Here is a 23,583-nt window from a genome sequence, read left to right as displayed (position 1 = left end):
CCGCCCATTTTTTTTAAAATTTTTAATTAAGCATAAAAAATACTTAAAACTGAAAAAACACGAAAGAAATGCGTTAATTTTGAAGAAAAAGCTTTATATTTTATTTTCCTTTGTTTCGCCTGTCTGTGAAATGTAACACCGATGAGTCATTGTTTACACAGCTGGGTGACCTTGAACACAGCTGGAGTCCGATTTCCCGGGACATTCTCATAGACATCGCGGGAGGACAAGGGTTTAAAGTAGGGTGACTTCAATCTGGCGGTATATTTTTAAATATTTTAAAAAAATTATAATTTTTATTGCGATTTCCGACCCCCCCTAATTAATTAAACTTCTATATAATAAAATCTATTAATTAAAAAAATTAAAAAACTATCGGAAGTCGTTTTTGACATCAGAAAGCAGCTTTAAATAACTTTACCGAAGGAAAATCGGTGCGCTACAACTTTAGAATGATAAATTAATTTTGATAAAAAACTCCCATTAAAAAAACATTAAGCCTTAATCGAGCCTTATTAAAATCGCGATAAAATTTTTTCGCGTGCGCAAAAAATTCTGAAAAAATTTGGGGACCTAAAAAACATTCCAAAAATTCAAAAAAAATAATTTTTTCAAAAGTAGCCTTAACGATGTAACGCTATAAAACTTGCTCGAGTCACACTCGAGCGCGGCTCAGAAGGGGTTAATAATTAGCATAAAACTAGCCCGATAGATTTTCGGAAGTCTGTTGGTTGTAGCTATGTTTTATTGTTTTCCTTTAAACTGTTAAAACAGAAAGATTGAGACTAAGATACTACTGTTTAAGTTATGTATTAAATAGGTTACAAAAGAAGTAATACTCTAAATGAGACAAAAGTTGGAAATCTTTGTACACCATTTTAGTATTGTGCTATCTAGATCAACAGTAGAAGTTTTTTGCCACAATGATTGATGGAGAAAATTGGAGAAAGAAAAAAGATGTGCACATTTGATCTTCATTTAATGTAGTGAACATATATGATAAGGTCTTATATGATGTAATCTGTGTATTGCAATAGAAAAGAATTTCATATACAGTGGAACCTCTATATTCATCAACCTCTATATTTGTAATATTCGGTATTCGTCACATTTTGATGACTTTTTTATTTTTCTATATTCCTCGGTATTTTCTGTATTCGTCATTCATTCCCAACACCGGAAGTGGCACTACAATCGCACACCTGCGCCGATCAACTAGCTGTAGTCAATCAGTTTGTTTTGTGCTGTCGTCCTCTGTGTGTGTTGTTGAGTTATTGAAAAATCATGAATGCGAGAAAGCTAGTTCTAATCACTTCAAAATGGCCCCCAAATGTTGCTATAGTCAACCAAAATACAAATTCATTCAATGACAATGTAATTCCCTACTTCAGAAAAGTTTTAAAAAGCAGACAAAAACACACAACACTGGACAAGTTCTTTATTAAATCGAGTGCTACTGAATCATCGGCAGAACAGACCCCATGATCATAATTGGAATTACCTAATGTTTTAATTGATATGTCTTCTTCTAAACAATAATACTATATTATTAATATACTATATTAATAATACTGTTCTTCCCCTTCTACCACTATACTGTATTTATTTAGTACAATAAAGATAAAGTTTTACAAACAACATAATTTTTATTCTTGTACCTTTTTTCAGAATGGGAACGGATTAATTGAATATCAATTATTTATTATGAGAAAAATTGTTTCTATATTTGTCATATTCCATATTCATTAGGTCCTTAGGAACAGATTAATGATGAATATGGAGGTTCCACTGTATGTTGTAATTGTGTAAATAATATGACAATAATTATCATAGGATTATTAAATCCTGTGATAATTGATTAAAAAAGGCTCTCTTGGTGTTTTTTTTAGTCAAGTTCATTATGCTTGTTTTGGTCCACAATAGGGTAGTCGGGTGGTGAGAGATGGGCCTGACATTTGGTCTGGTCTCTCTAAAAAATTGTTTTTCAGCACATTTGGATTCATTCCTGGGTCCCCAGAATGGTGGTAAGCTGACACTTTAACCAATCACCCATCTGGCCCTTTTCCTTAAATTGGAATGAAATAATTATGGAAATTATTTATTGTTGGTTTTTGAAAATGAATTGAAATAGATTTTGCTTTGATCAAATGAAGAACATCTGGAGTTACTTTTCTTTAATTTTTACAGCAGTTTGAAAATGAATAGAAAGCTGCTTGAAAAGTGTTTGAATGTAGTTTTTGTGTAATTATACTTTAATACTTGTAATTTTGAATACATGGTGCTTTGTACTTTGGATTTAATTCATTCCAAGAGGCCGTTTGAACTCCAAATCATTTGAATTCCAAATCAATTTTTCCTGTTAGAAATAATGGAAAGAAATTAATCTATTCCCAGACTCTAAACAATACCCATTTTGATAAACTTAAATCATAATTTGCATTCTCGGATGACATAATTAATAAGTAAAGGTTACATTGGGTTGAACAGAAAGTTTTTGTGTATTTTTAATAGCCATCGTTTCTTAACATAGATGTGGATTTAATTATAAAAGTTGTAAAATTTAACACATTATTGCTAATTTCAGATTGTATTCTTTGTTTATAAGCTTATTTTAAACTTTTTACTTCACATTTTGTTTGAATAAAATCAAATTGAAATGTCTGGATATAAAGCATATTAGATATATTATGCTGTATGAGTTTTACAAAGGATATTATATTGTACAAAGAGTAAAAATAATTGTAATGCATACGGAGATGCTCCTAAACTTTGAACATGTCAAATGTGGTTTAAAAAGTTCCTTCCAGGGATTTTTGAATTAAATGATACAAAACATACAGAGTGCCCAAAAGTTGTCTACAAATAAAAATTGCAGGAAGCAATTATTAAAAATCAACGAATAACACACAATATATATAACCGAACACACCAAAAATAAAGTGAAAAAAACACCGTAAACATACTAGCATAATACAAAAGTGAGAGATGACTCCAGTGCACAACATATTATGTTTACATTTTGAACATGTTTTATCATTGCCCACACAGTTGAAACTGTGAAGCATTATTTGAATGCTAAATTAGACAAATTTTTTGTCTAATTTAGCATTTGAAATATGAAGTATTGCTGTACTAAAAATTTAGTTTATTAAAATTTTGTATTTTGTTTTTTGAGTTATAATATATAATTTTTAGTTTCTAGAACTTTGTCTTTTTAAGAAAATATATAATTAAAAACTAAATAAAGAGGAAATTATAGAATTAATTTATGGATATTTTCCAGATTGTAGAAGATATGGCTTATTCGGAGAGTGTTTTGAAATTTATGAATATACTCGGATTAGGCGGAATGATATCTGTTGACGATATAAGGAAAGCAGTAGGTGCAACCAAGAAACTGGATTATGATGAAAATAAAGGTACTTAATTGTAATTATAAAATATTTAAAGTATAACATAATTTAATTAAGGTAACTATATTTGAATTTTGATTATTTAATTTAAATGTATTTCTATTAAGAAATATTTTCTTAAACCAAATCACTATACCTTCCACTACTTTACTTTCCTAGCAGAAATATTCTTGTGAAAATGTTTTTGGCTTTCTTTATAAGTCTTCTTTGGGTCTGTCTGTGTGTTTTAAGGCTATAAATTAATTAATCTCCTATTCTCACTCAGATTCTTTAACAATATACAGTCAACACACCTTAATACTGAGAACGCACATTTATTGAGCTAAACAAACGTTTTCAACCCATTTTATGGGCCATCATCAGGTTAAAGACGTTCGAATCTAAGCAATTATCGAACACGTTCAAATTTAATTTATATTAGAACATATGTTGAAATTAAATTACGTAAATAAACATAACGAAATTAATACAATAAATACAAAAAACAAAATAATATAAAAAGGAATATAAAATTTGGTAATTTCCCGCAATACAATATGTAAACATTTTTTATATATTAACCCAGGTTTTCATTGTATCATCCTACGAGTTTTTTCTGATTATGTATTTCCATGCCGACGGTAAAATGGTTGCATCCTTATAGTTTAAACATTTATCCGTCAAGCAGGATCTGTAGATCTCACATTTCTCTGTTGTGGATGCAAGTGTTGGCGAGTGTACCTTTGCAACGATTCTGGCCTCCTCCCATTTAACTATGGATCCATCTGTTCGCACTATTTTTGATAACGCTGTTGCATATCGGCTCTTTGCAACGTCATACTTATGCTCCTTCATCCTCACGCTAAGGTTTCTATTAGTGACTCCTATGTATTCTTTATCTATTCCTAATTGGCCGTTCTTGTATGGTATTGCATATACTCTTGCTTGTTCTTTTTCATTAATTTTTTTTGTCGTTTCTGAGCAACGTATATAATGTGGGAGCTCTTTTGTATACTATATTGGTGTTTTTGTAGTTCGCTATTTCTTTCATAACCAGGAATAGATGTTTATTATATGTAAATTTTGTGATGTTGCTGGCTCCCTCTGGTTTTTTCTTTTTGCTCTTTCTAGGATCGTTGTATGCGGTGATTAGACGCTCTACAGATCTTGTTCCAAATCCCAGCCCTTTCGCATCTTCTTTAATTCTATTCAGTTCCTCTATCGTGTCTATTACGTTGGAGCAATACAGAAACGCTCTTCTGATTAGCGCCCTAAAGGCAGAGAGTTTATATACAGTTGGATCATTAGATGTCGCTGGTATATATATCGGATCATGAGTGGGCTTGATACACACCTTTGTGTATAGTGATCCATTCCTAAATTCAAAGTTAACGTCCAAGAAATGTAGTTCTTTGCTACTAATCTGTTCTAGGTTCAGTTTTAAATGCTGGTTGGAATTCATTTGGCTCAAGAATTGTTGTATTTTTGTGTCATTCTTCCATACAATTAGCACATCATCAACGTATCTTTTGTATAGAATTATGTCTTCATTATAGTTGATAAGTGCAGAGCGCTCCATTTTTCTCACTACTAACTCACAGAGCAGGCCAGACATTGGGCTGCCCATCGGGACCCCCTTAACTGTTTAAAAATTTTACCTTCGAAACTGAAAAATGATTGAAAGCATACAAGATTTGCCATCATCTCGAGGTCCTTTCGGTGTTCGGATGCATTCGGGTGCAACTCACATAATAGGTTTACTAATGCATCAAAACATGAAGTAAGATTTATGATAGATCTGCATGAGCTATCATTATTGGACAACAAAGTGGGGTCGGTTATGGACTTCGAGAGCATGTATTCATCGATAAATCTTACTTCATGTTTTGATGCATTAGTAAACCTATTATGTGAGTTGCACCCGAATGCATCCGAACACCGAAAGGACCTCGAGATGATGGCAAATCTTGTATGCTTTCAATCATTTTTCAGTTTCGAAGGTAAAATTTTTAAACAGTTAAGGGGGTCCCGATGGGCAGCCCAATGTCTGGCCTGCTCTGTGAGTTAGTAGTGAGAAAAATGGAGCGCTCTGCACTTATCAACTATAATGAAGACATAATTCTATACAAAAGATACGTTGATGATGTGCTAATTGTATGGAAGAATGACACAAAAATACAACAATTCTTGAGCCAAATGAATTCCAACCAGCATTTAAAACTGAACCTAGAACAGATTAGTAGCAAAGAACTACATTTCTTGGACGTTAACTTTGAATTTAGGAATGGATCACTATACACAAAGGTGTGTATCAAGCCCACTCATGATCCGATATATATACCAGCGACATCTAATGATCCAACTGTATATAAACTCTCTGCCTTTAGGGCGCTAATCAGAAGAGCGTTTCTGTATTGCTCCAACGTAATAGACACGATAGAGGAACTGAATAGAATTAAAGAAGATGCGAAAGGGCTGGGATTTGGAACAAGATCTGTAGAGCGTCTAATCACCGCATACAACGATCCTAGAAAGAGCAAAAAGAAAAAACCAGAGGGAGCCAGCAACATCACAAAATTTACATATAATAAACATCTATTCCTGGTTATGAAAGAAATAGCGAACTACAAAAACACCAATATAGTATACAAAAGAGCTCCCACATTATATACGTTGCTCAGAAACGACAAAAAAAATTAATGAAAAAGAACAAGCAAGAGTATATGCAATACCATACAAGAACGGCCAATTAGGAATAGATAAAGAATACATAGGAGTCACTAATAGAAACCTTAGCGTGAGGATGAAGGAGCATAAGTATGACGTTGCAAAGAGCCGATATGCAACAGCGTTATCAAAAATAGTGCAAACAGATGGATCCATAGTTAAATGGGAGGAGGCCAGAATCGTTGCAAAGGTACACTCGCCAACACTTGCATCCACAACAGAGAAATGTGAGATCTACAGATCCTGCTTGACGGATAAATGTTTAAACTATAAGGATGCAACCATTTTACCGTCGGCATGGAAATACATAATCAGAAAAAACTCGTAGGATGATACAATGAAAACCTGGGTTAATATATAAAAAATGTTTACATATTGTATTGCGGGAAATTACCAAATTTTATATTCCTTTTTATATTATTTTGTTTTTTGTATTTATTGTATTAATTTCGTTATGTTTATTTACGTAATTTAATTTCAACATATGTTCTAATATAAATTAAATTTGAACGTGTTCGATAATTGCTTAGATTCGAACGTCTTTAACCTGATGATGGCCCATGAAATGGGTTATCATCAGGTTAAAGACGTTCGAATTTAAATAATGTTTGGTTTGTTTAGCTCAATAAATGTGCGTTTTTAGTATTAAGGTGTGTTGACTGTATATAAATTAATTTATTTATAAAAATGATAATTAGTTACTTGTTTGACTTAAAAATTCTGGGCTAAATTAATTTATACTTTAGAAATTTATTAATTGAATTAAAATTCAATTTCTTGAAGTTTTAATTAAAAAGTAACATATAATTTAAATTTAAGATGCGGGGTGGTCCATTTTAATCAATCAACTAGAATAACTAAAAAAATATGCACCCTAGAAAAATTCATTGAACCAAAAATGTTAGACTTTAAGGGGGCCACAGGATGGGGCTATCAGTGTCATCATAGATGGCAACACAATCGGTAAAAATGGGGTCAACTTCATTTTCTTAAATGGGAACACTTTTTTTTCATGTTATGATTCCACATCATAAACAAACTTTTATCTGAAACATTTTTTTATTGAAAGATTCACTTAGAAGTTATGAGCATTTGGACGTTTATGCGGCTGCCACATTGCACCTGTGTGTCTCTGGATATTTGTGAAGTTTGTGGCAAAAAAGGAAAGAAAAATGCTAACAATTCATTATGATTTTATACAGGTTCAAGCAGTTTGAACCTGTATAAAAAGTTATAACAAGTGTAGAACTCTGGTTGGATTTTAGAAATAGTTGAAGTGGATCTGAAGATGAGAAGTTAAAAACCTTGAAAAACGTCACATTAGACCTTAATTAAAATGTGGACTCCTGAAAAAGATTAGCATTTATAGGTTGTTTAATAAAAGTTAATAGTTACATTACAAAATATTAAATAAAATCAGATAATAAGAATAAAATAAATGTACATAAAGAATTACAGATATATAAACATATCTGTAATTCTTTTAAATTAATTATTTTTATTTATAAGTAAATAGAGGTAAGTGTAGATGTATTCAAGAGGAGCAGAGGGAGCATATATCTCCTTAACCATTATGTAAGTTTATTAGATTTAGCTACAAAAATCATTTTGTGCACAAATTTATTTCCTGATCATCCCTTATAATGATAGCAGAACACACCGCTGGATCTATTTGTTATTATTAAAGTTCTTAACACATGATTAAAAATTTACATTAAAAAAACTGACATGATTACAATTTAGGAAGTGAGATTTTATTTATTTAAACCAGTTAAACTAAATAAGGAATTTGAAAATTGTGCAAAGAAAGTTTTAATGTATATTTAAAAATCAGTTTTTGCATATTGTCAGTGTGTTGGATGTAAAAAAAAAATCTTTTAATATTTTGTAATACTAAGTTTTAAAAAAATCATAAATTTAAATAAATTTATTGTATTACTTTTTGATTTATAAAATAATTTCTTTTATGCTGTCAGACTGGATAATGTATACAATATTGAATTATTAGTAAGGTGAGAGTGTTTATATTTTTACCAGTTCTTATTTTTATTTTTTTACTTACAAATGTAATAAGTTTTTATAATTTAATGTTTTATAATCTATTTTTTTCTTTTTTATAAGATTAATTAGTAATGACTACATTTGATCTAATATCACATTTCAAAAATATTCTTGAATGGTTATTAAATACAAATATATTTATTTGCAAAAACAATTTGGTATTTATATAAATTATTCAAATAATCTCAAGATGATTTGTTTATATTAGCAAAACTGGATCTATCTTTTTTACTTTCTTCAACCTGTGGGTTAATGGGCATCGTTGTATTCGTAGTTGGCTGTTTGTCACAAAGTAAAATTTTGTTTCCTTGTTTGACTAAGATTTTAATCTAAATCTTCCACTTCCCAATTTTTCATCGACTATCCAATGTTACAAAACACAGACACTGGCGGTAATGTCAGAAAATAAATTCGCACCTTAAAAGTTAACTCCTGCAAAATAGTTTAATGAAAGGAAAACATTTTCAACCTAATTTAATAGGTCTTCATCAATTATGAAGACTGATGAAGACCTATTAAATTAGGTTGAAAACGTTTTCCTTTCATTAAACGATTTTGCAGGAGTTCATTTTTAAGGTGTGAATTTATTTTCCATCAGCTATACTTCAAAGAATGTAGTACACCATTTTGAATGCCTCAAAAGGTATCAAAAACTGAAAATAAAGCTAAACATTAAATATCTGTTTACTTATCAATTTACCACAATTTTTCTGATATAAATAATTACTTTTGCCACTTCAATTAACAAGTCTCAAGGACAAATAACTGCTGCTAGCTTGTAGCTGGAGGAATCTTGCATTTCCTATGGACAACTGTGTAGCATGTTCATGTTGGAAACTCGTGTAATCTTTTTATGTGTTTTTCTTTTTATTTTGTATAAATCTTTATCTTTTCTCATACCATCTCATACTATCCGACGTGTCTTTATGATTTAAGAGACTGTAGTTTACTGTAGTCTCTTAAATCAACTGGCTTACAACTGAAGGAGTCTTGTTTTTTCCCATGGACAACTTTATGTAGAATATTCAAGAGTTGGGGAATCCACATAATCTTTTTGTTTATATTCGTGAAAAGACCTGTAATATTTTTATTTAATGTAATGTTTTTATATGTAATGTTGCATACAGTGTTCAATAATAACATTAAATCATTCCTAATTATGTAATGTATCTTTATGAAACTGTAAAATTATGCATTTTTAAAGAATATAGAACTATTTAGCCAGTTCTTATATCTTTTTTTAATGGGTGAAAAACCATGTTAAAAGCTTGGTTAATTTTTATCCTGGACAATGCCATGTATCTCTGCTAGAATATCTCTGTAAATAATTTTCACTAAAGGTAGGTAGCCTGACAGTCTAACTTCAGTTGAAATTACTTAGTTCAGTGATTAAAGTTTATCCAAAAATATAGCTGAAGAAATCTGACTGTTTAAATATTGGTATTTTATTACAGTAGACCCTGCTTAATGTGGGGATGCATTCCTAGATGACAAAGTGCTAAACAAAACAGTGTTAAACGAGGTCATTTTAACATAGAGTAAATAGGGAAAGGGGAACATGTGACCAAAAATATACAGATTTTACTTTAATTTTAAATTATTTTTATATTAATTTGTATAATAATATACAGGGTGTTTCACAGCCTCTCCACAAAGTTTTTTTTGAATAACTTTTTTGAAAATTTGAATCTTTTAATGAAATTTTCAGCAAAGATAGATGAAAAAGGAAATTAATGCAAGATATTTTTGAAATGTCTGCCATCTGTCATGATGCAGTAGTGAAATCTCTCTTGGAAATTAGCAATCACATTACTACAGGTCTGGTCTGAGATGCCCTTCATGATACTCTGGATGCTTTCTCTCATCTGACTGAGGGTGGTAGGGTTATTCTTGAACACCTGATCCTTTGTGTATCCCCAAAGAAAGAAGTCTAGTGGACTATTCCTTTTTCTGTGAATTTCTTCACCAAAGCCATTATTGTGGTTCTATCAGGAGTTGAAGAGTTTTTAAAGGTACTAGGCCACTTATGACAGAACAAAGTTGGTTTTCTCCCAACTGTTACCAAAATTTTATCATATTCACACGGTCTTCAATTGAATATTGGGACATTTTGCCAAAAATTACAGAAAAATCAAATGTTTTGAAGCAATGTACTTTTGTGATAGAAGCACCATCTACAAAAAATTGAGGCTGAAAACTGCACAGTTCAAAAGTTATTCAAAAAAAACTTTGTGGAGAGGCTGTGAAACACCCTGTATGTTAAATAACTCATAAACATATGCACACAGAAATGTAAAGTTCATATTTTGGGATAAAGATCCTGACTTTTCTAAAATTTTTGTTTTTTGCGATGAAGTTGTGTAGTTTTATTTGTTGCTTTTCTTTCCATTAAGCAAATGTCGATAACAAGATATTGCATCCAAAACATTTCATCTTGCTTTTGCACTCCTTTCAAAATCTCGATCATTTGCTACAATTTGATCAATGATTTCGTTTATCATTGCCAAATTTTTACTAAGGAAATCTGTAGAGAAATATTTTGCATTCTTTATTTTCAGAATCTCTATTTTCCAATTCCACATGAATTCCTTGTTCTGCCAGTTCTTGAAGGTTGTCATTGGTAAGGTTCTCGCCAGAAACCTGCAGTAACTTAATATCCTGCTCGTCTACATCTCCTAGTCCTGTTGTATTGATTAGGTTGACAATTTGGTCAACCTAATGATACAGCAACAGGCTCTTCTCGTTGAGAATTCTTGGATGCCTTCAGCCATAACTTCTTTCACACTTAGTCTTAGTTCATGCATTTATTAGTTAATTCTTGCCAAGCAAAGTCAATATTTTGTAAGGCATCCATGATGATGTATTTTTCCCAAAATTGCACAAAACAAACATAGATTTAAGGAAAGTATGGTGCTACAAATTTCCACCTTTTGCTGATAGGTTTGTGTTGGGGAATAATCATATTACCATATTAGCCCGAATATAACACAACCCCGAATTTAACGCGACTCCGAAATTTTCATAAAGATATTTAGAAAAAAAATAATACTGATAAAAGAATTCAAAGAAAGTAAAATTCAATCAGATAAGCATTTATTTAGGTAATTATAGCTAATAACACAGGTTACATTCCTGTCAATAAAATTAAGTAATGTAAAACAAAATTAATATTACGTAAGTAACAACAAAAAATGGAATTGTTTATTCAGAATCTGAACTGTTTTCAGAATGAGAACTCATTTAATCGCATCGGTATCATCAGTATTTTCATTCACGCTTTCAGTCTCCCACAAAATGTTATCTTCCATCCCCTTTAAATCATTGGAAATGCAGCATTTGTTGGAACCTTTAACTATCGATTCAGGTTCGATCTTCTGCCAGGCCATTCTCCTAAAAGAGAGACTGAAGGTTTTTTATTTTTCCTGAAGGTGTCAATGGATGATTGACCAATAATAGCCAATTGTTGTATTCTTTTCAAAAATTCTCTGTAAATGGTTTATTAACTACCACATCCAAGACTTGCAACTGAGAAGTCATACCACATGGTGTATTATTACAATTTTGGAATTCAATGCCTCAATGCCTTTTCCTTAACACTTTTTGTAAGGTGGCCTCGAAATGCATCAAGGACTAGCATGAGCGGGAGTTTCTCAGAGAACCTGGCCATTTCCTCCATATCACATTCAACCAGTCTAATACCAACTCCTCTGTCATCCAACCTTTTTCTTGGACCTGAAAAACAATTCCAGGACACAGCTTTTCTTTGGGCATTGTTTTACATTTCAATATAACGTAAGGTCGAAGCTTTTGTCCGTCAGCGGTAACAGCAAGCATAACAATAATTCTGGACTTTTCATAACCAGCTGACTTCAATAAGACCGTTTTTTCACCTTTCTTATTTACCGTAAGGTCGGAAGGCATGTCAAAATAGACTGGTGTTTGGTCTGCATTTCCCATATTTCCAAGACTGTAGTTGTGCTTTTTGCATAATGATATAACATGGCGCTGATAAGCCAACAATTTTTCATTAAAGTCGTCAGGAAGTTTTTGCGCGAGAGTTGTCCGCCATCATAGTGATAAACTGTTCCTTTTCATGATTCTTCTACACCAACCCATATTTGCCTTAAAGTCCTTTCTAGGAATGTTTAAATTAGCAGCCTCTTCTAACGCTTTAAATCTTATGACTTCACGGGATATTGGGCACCCTTCATTTTACTTTTCTATTACTATTCTATTACTTTTTAACACTCGCTGCTCAACTTCATTAAACCTTCCTTTTTTAGGTGCACTTAAAGATTTTCTTGAAGAATTTGCATTCTTATATTTCCTTAAATCTTTTCTCCATAGGCGGATGTTTACTTCTGGAACTCCGTATTTCCTCGAAGCTCTCAATTTGTTCGTTCTTTCTGCCTTGTTTGCAACCGTAATTTTAAAATTCATATTGTAGGTTCTCCTGGTATCTTTATTTATTTGACTCTTTGATGAGCCCTTTTTTTTCAACAGTACTTTTATTACTCGCACTTATTTTTTATGGGCAATAAAGAAAAAAGTAAAGTAACCGTCGCTAGTCACTACAGCAAAAAAAACAAATGAAACAAAACAGTTGCGTGAGACGTTAACAAGCAGAGACATAGCCTTACTATAGTAGCGCTATGCAAACAAAAGCGCTGGCCGACTAACTAGATCACATGGTTGTTTTGAAGTGGTCGGTCGAGCTAGGAATTGGTCGGACGTTCAGTCGCGTTTCAACCTCTGTAGGAAAATGTCCTTGTTTATATTACATTCCATTACTTAAACCCCAAATTTAGCGCGAGTCGATTTTTTAACGGAAAATAAATGGTTGAAAAATATCGCGTTATATTCAGGCTAATACAGTATATACGAATCAATGAAATGCCACGATAATTTGAATCACCATAAATTTTGAGCTTTTTTAGGCTTTGAACAGACTGCATTATATCGAATCAGTGTTAATCGAGGCAGTGTTAAGTGGGGTCTTTAAATGTACAACTTTGTGTTGTTGAGCTCTATAATGGTATTATCACACCATCATCAGACACAAGACCAAGACGTGTCTGATGATGGTGTGATAAGTCTAGAAATAAAGATGCCATTATAGAGCTCAACAACACATTTTAAACTAGACAAGAAGTGTATTATAATATTAAAAATTTCTATGTAAATGATAAAACTTTTACAGCAATTGGTGATTTAAAAAAAATGCTGATTTTATTTTTATTATGTTTTGTTTAGACTCAAATACTGAGACTAGCAGTGATCAAGAAAGTAATGAATTTTATGAACCTGTAGAATCTGAGGTATTATGAAATTCAGTATTATTAAAATATAATAAACGTATATGTAATATTAAATTTACTATACTTTGTTAATATTTCATTAATGTAAAATGTAATGATCCTCCATTTCATTAACTACTGGTGGGAGAAATGATACAATTATTTGGGTTGTCTATTGAATTCATGAGCAACTGTGGCCGTGAGATCCTAATATGCAGTCAGACCTTTAGCAACATAATTTTATTTTACTGTTTTCTGTCTTGTGCCATTATTTGACCTTAATTAAACTGATATTCACGACAAAGAACATTCAAATCAAACTTGACTAGTGAAAAGACGAGACAAAACTATATATTATGAGCAATTATTTATTGTAACATTGTCACAATACTGTGCTGCAAATTTTAATCATATTTTTAATTTATTTAATTTAAAATATATGCTCTCCACCTCAAATTAGTAGTGTCTTGCCCTTATACTTTATCTTTAACAATGGAGTTGTGCCAGTCATCTATAAACTGCTTTCAGGGGAAAAGTTTTGAATTGAAATAATATGACTTCCGGTTTGCATCGGAAGTTCTTATATAGTTAATCGGGGCCTCCAGCCCCTAATGTTTCCATATCTGATCTCGTCTTTCATCTATCTAACTTTGATCTCAAGATTATGAAAGACGGATGGATGGACAACAGTGGGAATTTACAGGTCTACAATTTTTCAAATTGCAGCCCAACTAGTTTGCATATCATTAACATATATTATTTTAGTACCTAGTTTTCTGGTGGTTATGGTTTATAGTTATACTCGGCAGCTCAAAGCCTGCAACTTCGTAAGGAACTTTTTCTGGATGCATCCTGCATCCAGAAAAAGTTGCTCATCACTGGTCTATTGCATCCTAAAGTTGTCATAGTTAATTACAAAACAAACTTTATCTGATATATGATGACCAACACACAACCTATATTGAAAGAAACGTAATACACTTCCAAACATAAATTATAAAATAGCCAATGATATGCTGACTACAGACATTCTGTACATTAACTGTCAGTCTGATATTTTCAGATGCTGTATTTCTACTCTGACAGATGACTTGGAGCAAGCAGATTTGGTCTGTTTACAAAATTCATTATTGAGAATTCATATTACTAATGGTAGAACCAGGGTCGTATAGTAATGGCAACTATCGGAAGTATACTTTCCAAATTTCATTTGTGTATTATTTGAGTTTTGTGATTGTGGTTGTTTGTTTATTTCAAACAGCTTGTTTTTTTTAATGCTCTTTCTGATTTAAATTTTGGACATTAAGAAATATTTAGTATTTTTATGTAAGCAGTGTATACATTATATTTAAAAACATTATTATAAAGAGTGCAAGTTAAGTGATGGCTGGATGGCTGAGCAGTTAGGGTGGCAGCCTAATGCTCTGGGAGACTTGGAATAAAATTCTGGTGGGTCAAAATACTCAAGGAATTTTTTAGGAAGTAGTTCGTCTATATATATTGTGCTCCATCCCTCACCACCCTGCCTGCCATCATGAACCCATGATGGCCTTGCTAAAATGGCCATATTAGTATTCACAGAGTGGAAAGAGTTTAAAAAGATGTGTCAGTTAAGCAATGAAAAAGAAAACAGTTACGAATACAAACTGTTGTGTATGGTTACAATAGGAAAAAAAGAGAATGAGATAAGAAATTAAGTTTTTTCATTATTTTCTTCAACAAAAAAGCAGCTTTTTCTGTATGATTATGATTAAAAACTAAGTACCCATGAAAAAATAGATAGAAGAAAAGTTTGGAAACTGAAGTTATTTAAATAAATGTATTGCCCTTCTTAGCATGCTTGTTCCCCAAACTTTGAGAAAGGTGATTATATTTTGTCAGGCATATAAAATGTTTCAATGAGGTTGTAAATATTCATTATATATTATAATGTTTCAAACTAAATCTTCTACCATAAGCTAGAATTTTTATAAATTATATATAAAAACACACCTTTTCATACATTTCCAGCACTTCTTTATAGTTCTAATAAATGTTTTTGGCTTGATTTATAGGCCTTCTTCAGGTTATAAGTTGTTCCAATTACAAGGAGTTATGCTGTGTTCCAAAATAGAACAATTCAAAGTTTCTTTGAGATTATTTAAATTTCTAATGTTGTAACTTGAGATTTATAAATTTAAATAAAATTACTTATTAAAAATATAAAAGAAAATTTAATAAGTATTAAGTACGTGGAGGCAATTAATAAAAAATTATTGATTTAAGTACATTTAGATAAAAACGCTTGCAATATGCTGAGGTTTTCTCTGTCGTTAATGCAAAGCCTTTGGCTTGCTGCTTTATAGATGTCGATGGTTTCACTTATCCTTAATTTTTGCATATCAAATATTTTTCTTAATAATTTTGCATCTTCCCAACATGGGGACATCTGGGTTCGCTTGCATATTGGTCTAAGGCAATGTTATAATTTCTTTTAAGGAAATTATAACACTGCCAAATCATCTTAATCATAACATTTGTAAGCATTCCTAGTAAATTCCTTAGGTTAAAATAAGATTAAGTAAAAATACGCAAATGCTAAACTGATCAAAGGAGTCAAATTTTATTTGATTAAATGTTTTTTGGGACTCCTCCATTCCATCATCAGAACCCTAGAGCATTTTAATCTATTTCCATGCAGTCAGCATACTCCAAAACTAGTTTAAAAGGATTAAGAATGCAATTACTATTATATTATTATGATCCAGCTTATAAGACGATGCAGATTTATGCACATTTTTCAAAAATGTTATTAAGGTTTCTTCATCATTTTAGAAACTTTATTTGTCAAAACATAAACTTACATTTCTTTTAGTTTTATGGTTATACAATTTTGTATAATTGTGATGAATTTCAAATCTGCAATTTTTAATTGTTTACTATTATGTGAAAAATATTGTAATAGAGAAGTTAAGGCTATATAAATTGTATGGAATAGTTGAATTTTGGAATTAATTCTGATTAATTTCAAATTTAGTAAATACAGGGTGCTCCCCTTGAACATTCCTTTTTTTAGATTATTCTGTAAAATCTATTTTAGGTGAATAAAATGTTTTGGAGAATGTTGTTCAATACTTCAAGTTTTGTGTACATATGCTTTAAAGGGCAAGGATCGTGTATATGCTGATTTGTGACTTGCCACAAAGAAAAAGTTCAGAAAGATGATGTCAGGAGAATGGTTGGACCTGGAACTGGGGCTCCAGTAATCAAGTTCATATAGCAGGAGAGGTCCAGATTGCCACCATGGAGTAGCAGTGGTCATTTCAAGCATATAGACATAAAACTTGGGAGTATTGACAAACATTATCCAGCACATTTTATTCTCATATCTGAACAAATTGATTTTACAGAACAGTTTAAAACCAGGAACATTCAAGGGGAACATCCTGTATTATTGATAACTAATCAATTAATCAATTTAAGCACGTATAGAATTTACAAAACTTTTTGTTTTTGAAAGAATTTTTATGTAATGAAAGTAGATTTTTAAGCTTGAACATTTATGTATATGGAAAAGTAATGTTTAAAATTTTATTTTCACAATTAAATTTAATCATTTTTATTTGCTGTGGTTTCTTTATAGTATATTCCGGATTATTCCGACGCAAGAATAACGGAACTGTATTCTTTACAAAAATTTCCCGAAAGTAAAGAAAGAAAATATAATGGTAAGTTATCACAATTTTCAAGATATTTATTCAAAAACATAAATTAAAGTAATTGCAAGTGACCAGTATGAATTAAGTTTTATTAATTAAACTTTAAAGAAAATTTAAGAATATTTATTATAACCAAATATGAAATTGTGTGTGTATAAAACTTATACAGGAGCCGTAGTAAGGGTCTAGAAGAGCCACATGTGACTCACAAATCACAGTTTAGCCACATGGCCATATAAATTCAAATACAATGATAAAAGGTATATTAATGATACAAGGTATATAAGGGTATATTAATATATTAATACAAGGTATATTAATACAATGATACAAGGTATATTAATACAATGATACAATGTACTTTTAAATTTAAACTGCTTCTAGCCAATGGCATAACCATAAACAATTGAAAGAATTGAAAATGTTTGGAAATTAATGTAAATGTGATTAGGATCATCAGTAAAGTATGAATTAATGAATTTTGAGAATTGGAGAAAAGACTTAAAAATTTAGAAGTAACAAATATTAATTTCATTTCTATATTCATTTAGGATCTTGAATAGATAGCAAGAAAGATTAGCTGTAATTATCATGTGGCAACCGAATAAATGATTTTGTTAATGTACGCCCAATGCTTAAAATGCCGATTATTAGTGTAAGTCATTGGTTCTCAATGTACGATCCATGTGCCACTGGTGGTTCGCATTCTGATCTAGTCACTTTTCCAAAATGCAATTGTATGCTGTTTAGTCAGAGAGAACATTTTTACACATCATGTTAGGTTACCGGATAGGCAAAATATTTTGACACACAATTTATTATTATCTACAGTGATATTTATAAGATAAGTAGACAGAGGCATGTTTTGTCTGTGATAAATTTAAGTTGTCTACAGATCTTTATAACAGAACATTTCTAGTTTACAAATCTCAAACAGAGAACAAATAGATACAGATTATTGATTACTATAGTATCATAGCAAAAAAAGATGCCTTAAAAAATTATTTTTAAACATTTTGTTTAAAATGTAAATAAATTTTACTAAAAGAAATGTTTAAAAGTAATTTTTTTAAATGTTTTCTTTTGCTATGATACTTGTGAAGTATACAATGTACACCAATCGATAGAGTAACTAACTGTCCAAGTTTCATCTCTTATCTTCATTCAAACATGTTGTCCACTGCCTGCAGGAGGTGACATAAACAAAAAATGGCTACTCTGCAACAGAGAAGGCATTTTCTGTTCTGCAGTTTGTAAAGTCAGAATCACACCATTGTGCTATATGAGTTTCGCACACAATTTCAAAGTGAGCTACTATGTAAGACACAAGTTCTTGAGTGATATCAATGGTACACAAGATGAAACGTCAGCATTTGATTTTATTATCGTTTTCTGGTTCATCCTGAATTTTTCCCTTGCAAATGCATCTTTTCTTCTGGAACTGTCAATATCACCAAAGGATGTTTGTCATGGTGGATCACTTTGAAATTGTCTGTGAAATTTATGTTCCACAATGATGACCGATTCCAACTTTGCAACTGCAGAACACAAAATGCTTTTTCTGGTGCAGAGTTGCCATTTTCATTTACGACACTTCCTAGAGGTGGTAGATAATAAGACATCTAACCATCTGAGTTTTGTCTCCTGTCTGCATTCACTCTGTTGATTGGTGTATGTTGCATACTTCTTGGATAATAATTAATGTAGCTACAGTAATTTAAAATGGTAGTATTCTTTTTGGAAAGCCCTGTATATGTCATAATTAAAAAAGCATTCTTCATTCATTTAATGAGAGCATATGGATATCTAAGAATATCTAATTTGCATTTCACTGGAAAAATTTCTAATAAAAATACATTTCAAAGTACTAAAAATATGTTTGGAATGTCTTATGAATACAAAAAAAGAGCATAATTAGATATACAAATTTCATAAAGGACAGAAATCTGATTTAAAAAAAAAACCACATTAACAAGATAAGATATGAAAATATCTGAGATCAGTGGCTTAATAAAGAAATCATTTTGAGCTATAGGGATTAACATTGGATGAAATTACATTATCTGTAGACATTTCTGCTGGTTATATTCACTCCAATATTTATACACTCTGATCTCAAGTAGAGAGGGAGGGTTGGAAACAGGAAGGGCATCTGACTGTAAAACGTAGGCAAATCACTTTTTGTCAATATTAGTCTATTGTGAGTAATATTAAATGACTAGAAGCATTAATTAATTAATAGTCAAATTAGTTTATAGCATCTGCCTCACAGGAACGTAGGACTGTACAGAAAGCGTATAGTGGCAATTTTGTGTAGGTATGGGAATAATAATGCCAAAGGAGAGAAGGATGATGTATAGTACATTCCGATATTCACAAAGATCTCAATGAGTAAGATGTGTGCTAAATAGTGATGTGCCGGATATCCGTATCCGTATCTGCGGATATCCGAGGGGAAAAAAAGATCCGTATCCGTATCCGTTACTTTTTTAGCGGATCTTTAACGGATCTTTTATCTTAATGAATTTCATTACTTATATGAAATTTTAAAGATAGGTAGCAATAGCACATTCGTCATTTACTATCGTAAAATATTTCCATATTACACTACTAAATTTTTTTGTCGACATTGTTTTTATTTTAATTTAACTCAACAATCTCCAAAAACACAAACGTAATCTATGCTATCCCGTGTCACACTAGCCACAAACCAGTGTTTCCCAACGTGGGGCCCACGCCCCACAGGGGGCAATTGGATTGCTAAGGAGGGCAATTCGAAAATGGACTTGTCCAGAGTTTAAGTTAACCGTATAGCCCAGTGTTTCTCAACCTGTAACGAACCGTCGCCCCCTTCACTTCAAAATTCCGATGCCGAGGGCCAAGGCTAACGCCAAATTCGTACTGCATCGAATAGACTAGTGACTAGTATAATGTTATTTGTTTAATTATTGTATGAAATAACGAATAAAATATCTAATTAATCTTAATTAATATAATGTTTTACTACATCGCCCAGAAAATTGTTTTTCGCCCCCAAAATATAAATTGTTACTAATCGCCCCCTCAACATGGAAAAACGCCCACATGGGGGCGATATCGCCCCCGTTGAGAAACACTGGTATAGCCGCTGTATATGTTAGGGAGACATAAGAATTTTAGAAAGGCTTACGTGGGGCATAGCACAAAAAAGGTTGGGAAACACTGCACTAAACTATTGTGGCAGTACGCTATATTTTTGTAAATATTAATTTTAGTTTAGTTTCGTTTCTTCTTTCTACCCTTTGTTCCATTGTTCTATTTTCTTCTAGAACTTTCTTATCTATTCCCTGTCTCTTGGGTAGGATGAGCAATTCCTAGAAATTTGAGGAGCAAAGGTGTAAACAGGAGCCGGAGAAAAAAGAGAAGTGACGTAGCAGATCATTCGTAAACCGGACGGCAGAGTGTACGGACGAGGTGAGAATACTGGGAGTCGTATTTTCAATGANAAGAGAAATCAGGAATGGGGGTGCTGCAATTATTTAGAAGAAAATAAATCTTTTGAATTTTTTTAATGACTATTTAAAAGGGATGGGGCAGTCATTGATTAGATTGGCAATCGGTAGTCATATATGGATTGCATAAAATAAAGTGATTCTAGTGCTGACCAAATCTTGAGGGTGCTGCATCTTGTCTATACTGTATATGCATTACTAGTTACACTATTTGTATCTCTTCTTGATCTTTGCATCCAGATTTATGTTAATTAATTCCATATAAACATATTGGTTAATCATCTTGCCAACTGGAAACATCCATGGTCCTCTGTGGCATTCGGCCAATTTCAACTTTACAGGATGGTGGTCTATCTGCCTATAATAATCTACATTTACCTTGCACATATTTCCATCTGCAAAAAGACATTTTGCAGGTACTTTTAAAAGTAGCAACAAATGAATTCTATGCAGTATGAGTTCTATTAGTTTCGGAATTTTCAGCTATACACTAAAAGTTTGATCTATAGGAAATAGATAAACAATAATGCGGAGTATGTATATAAGCATCATTAAGGGTTCTTTTATTGGAGACTCTCCAAATAAGCCATTACTTATTTATAATATTATTATAATAATTAAAACAAAGTAAGTGGTTAAAATATTCTACACATTTTATTGGGTAAGGTAATCCAAGTCAATTTCTCGCTACTATGGGATTATTCATGTGGTAGGCTACTGAGTTTATTTAGAAGAAAATAAATCTTTTGAATTTTTTTAATGACTATTTAAAAGGGATGGGGCAGTCATTGATTAGATTGGCAATCGGTAGTCATATATGGATTGCATAAAATAAAGTGATTCTAGTGCTGACCCAGAAGCGCCAACTGAGTACGAAAGTTGAGATCCGTATCCGTATCCGCGGATCTAGACACTAATGATCCATATCCATATCCATATCCATATCCGCGGATCTAGACACTAATGATCTGTATCCGTATCCGTATCCGTATCTGCGGATATACATTTTTAATGATCTGGCACATCACTAGTGCTAAAGCAGCTCTCCTAATAATAATAAGAAATCATGTGATAGTTTATATGAAAATGGGTAAATTCAGTGCTCAGTTGAATGATTTACTTTTTTTTAAATTCTGTAATGATAATGCACACATTCTTCTATAAACCAATAGAATCATGTTGCTTTACTCTTCTCAATATTGCTATAAATAAAGAAAAGGAAATAGCATTTGGGATTTTCTGCATAGTTTGGGAATAATCCTACAAATTATGCTGCTAAGATCTATGTAAAGTGACTGACAAAACATAAAGGAAGACCTTTCGGTCTTCCTTAATATTAAAATATCTATACAGAATGATTTATTTTTAGTTATCAAGTCAAAACAATGAATAACTTTGTAATTGAGGTTATCTTGCATCTTGCATATTTGCCTGATCTCTCATTGATTGATTTTGACATTCTGACAATGAAAGATTTTTTTTTATGATTTATATTTATATTTTGCTATCTGGGAAATAAATTTGGAGATTTTAGAACTTGAATGTGCATTAAAATGTATATTAAAGAAATGTTAACTATAATATAATCAATTTTTAAATTAACAGTAAAATAAAATTTTTGCAGCTAATAAATATCAAAGTAGGAATGCCTTTCTTGAGAATGTAGAAGTTAATGAACAATTATCCTTGGCTTTAAAAAAGTTACAAAATACAGTAGATGATGTGAAGAAACGTTTAAACTCTCTTGAACTTCAAGTAAATAAAATTCCTCATTCAAAAGAAATGCAGGTAAATAGAAGTAATTTTTTTATATTTTTTTCATAAAGATTTAGTAAACTTATGAATTTAACTGAAATCTTTCATAGTTAGTGAAAGAGTTAAATTAAATTCACATTTCAAAAGTTTATATGAATGCACTTTTATCATAAACCACAGTATTACTACTCAAACCTTTTAATTTTAATTTTTAAATATTTTTGGTCATTGTAAATGACCTTCAGGATAGAAAAAAAGAAACAAATTTGTTTCTTTCTAGCCTAAAGGTATCCTGAAAATTAAAATTATACTGCATAACTAGTTGAGAATAATAAATAAATAAAAAATATATATATATATATATTTATTTATTTTGTATATTCATTAAAAAATTAATATAAATTGGTATAGCAACTGTTTTATGGATAACAGAATAAAAGCATTAATTTTGATATATCAGTTTTAGTTTTATATTTATTTACCATTCCTTTTATTTATTTTTAGACGACAAAGTTTGCAATGATTTCTTTCAATAGTTTCTCGCCCATGGCAAAGATACTTATCATCTTGTGGCCTTTTATAGTGCACTGGTCGATGAACACTGTACACAAGCGACGCAGATTTATCATAACAAATCTATTGATATTATTTCAATATTTTTTTGGACTTATGTAAATTAATTGAAATAGCTATATTATATCAAGTAAGTGTCAATACAATTAAATTCTTTAGAAATTGAAATTTATTATTACTAAAAGAATAATATCTGTACGTAAGCAATTGTCCAGCCCCATTTATTAGTATTAAACCAAATACACGACTGCCGGATTTATCAGTCTACATTTAATTAATTAACTACATCATTTGTCTAAAGATAGGCAGTTAGACTTCCATCCTGTTTCAATATTAATAATTAGAAATTAAATTTAAATAAATAATTTAGAACAGTGCTGTCCAACTGGCGGCCCACCAAATAATTTTCACGGCCCGCGAGTACATTTTACTACGAATAAATTTATGTTACTAAATTATTATTATTAATATTAAAATTATTTTACTACCGTGTTTCCCCGAAAATAAGACAGTGTCTTATATTAATTTTTGCTCTGAAAAATGCGCTAGCTCTTATTTTCAGGGAATGTCTTATTTTTTCCAGGAAGAA

At 31.2% G+C, this 23,583-nt stretch overlaps 1 protein-coding gene across 1 annotated transcript in view; it reads left to right on the top strand.

Annotated features, from left to right (window-relative positions):
- The window catches only part of LOC111642615 (acyl-CoA-binding domain-containing protein 5-like), a 42,948-nt gene extending 19,823 nt beyond the window's left edge, over positions 1-23,125 (top strand). Inside the window, exons 4-8 of the mRNA XM_023388986.1 lie at positions 3,284-3,419; positions 13,434-13,498; positions 17,100-17,184; positions 22,291-22,454; positions 22,926-23,125. Of these exons, the coding sequence (XP_023244754.1) occupies positions 3,284-3,419; positions 13,434-13,498; positions 17,100-17,184; positions 22,291-22,454; positions 22,926-23,096 (621 nt within the window). The 3' untranslated portion in view covers positions 23,097-23,125. The remainder of the gene's footprint in view (positions 1-3,283; positions 3,420-13,433; positions 13,499-17,099; positions 17,185-22,290; positions 22,455-22,925) is intronic.
- Positions 23,126-23,583: the final 458 nt, after the last annotated feature.

This window comes from Centruroides sculpturatus, unplaced genomic scaffold (assembly GCF_000671375.1).
Source record: "Centruroides sculpturatus isolate CEXI.00-Female unplaced genomic scaffold, Cexi_2.0 scaffold1707, whole genome shotgun sequence".
In the NCBI taxonomy this organism is placed as follows: domain Eukaryota; kingdom Metazoa; phylum Arthropoda; class Arachnida; order Scorpiones; family Buthidae; genus Centruroides; species Centruroides sculpturatus.
This window is presented reverse-complemented; position numbering and strand designations above follow the sequence as displayed.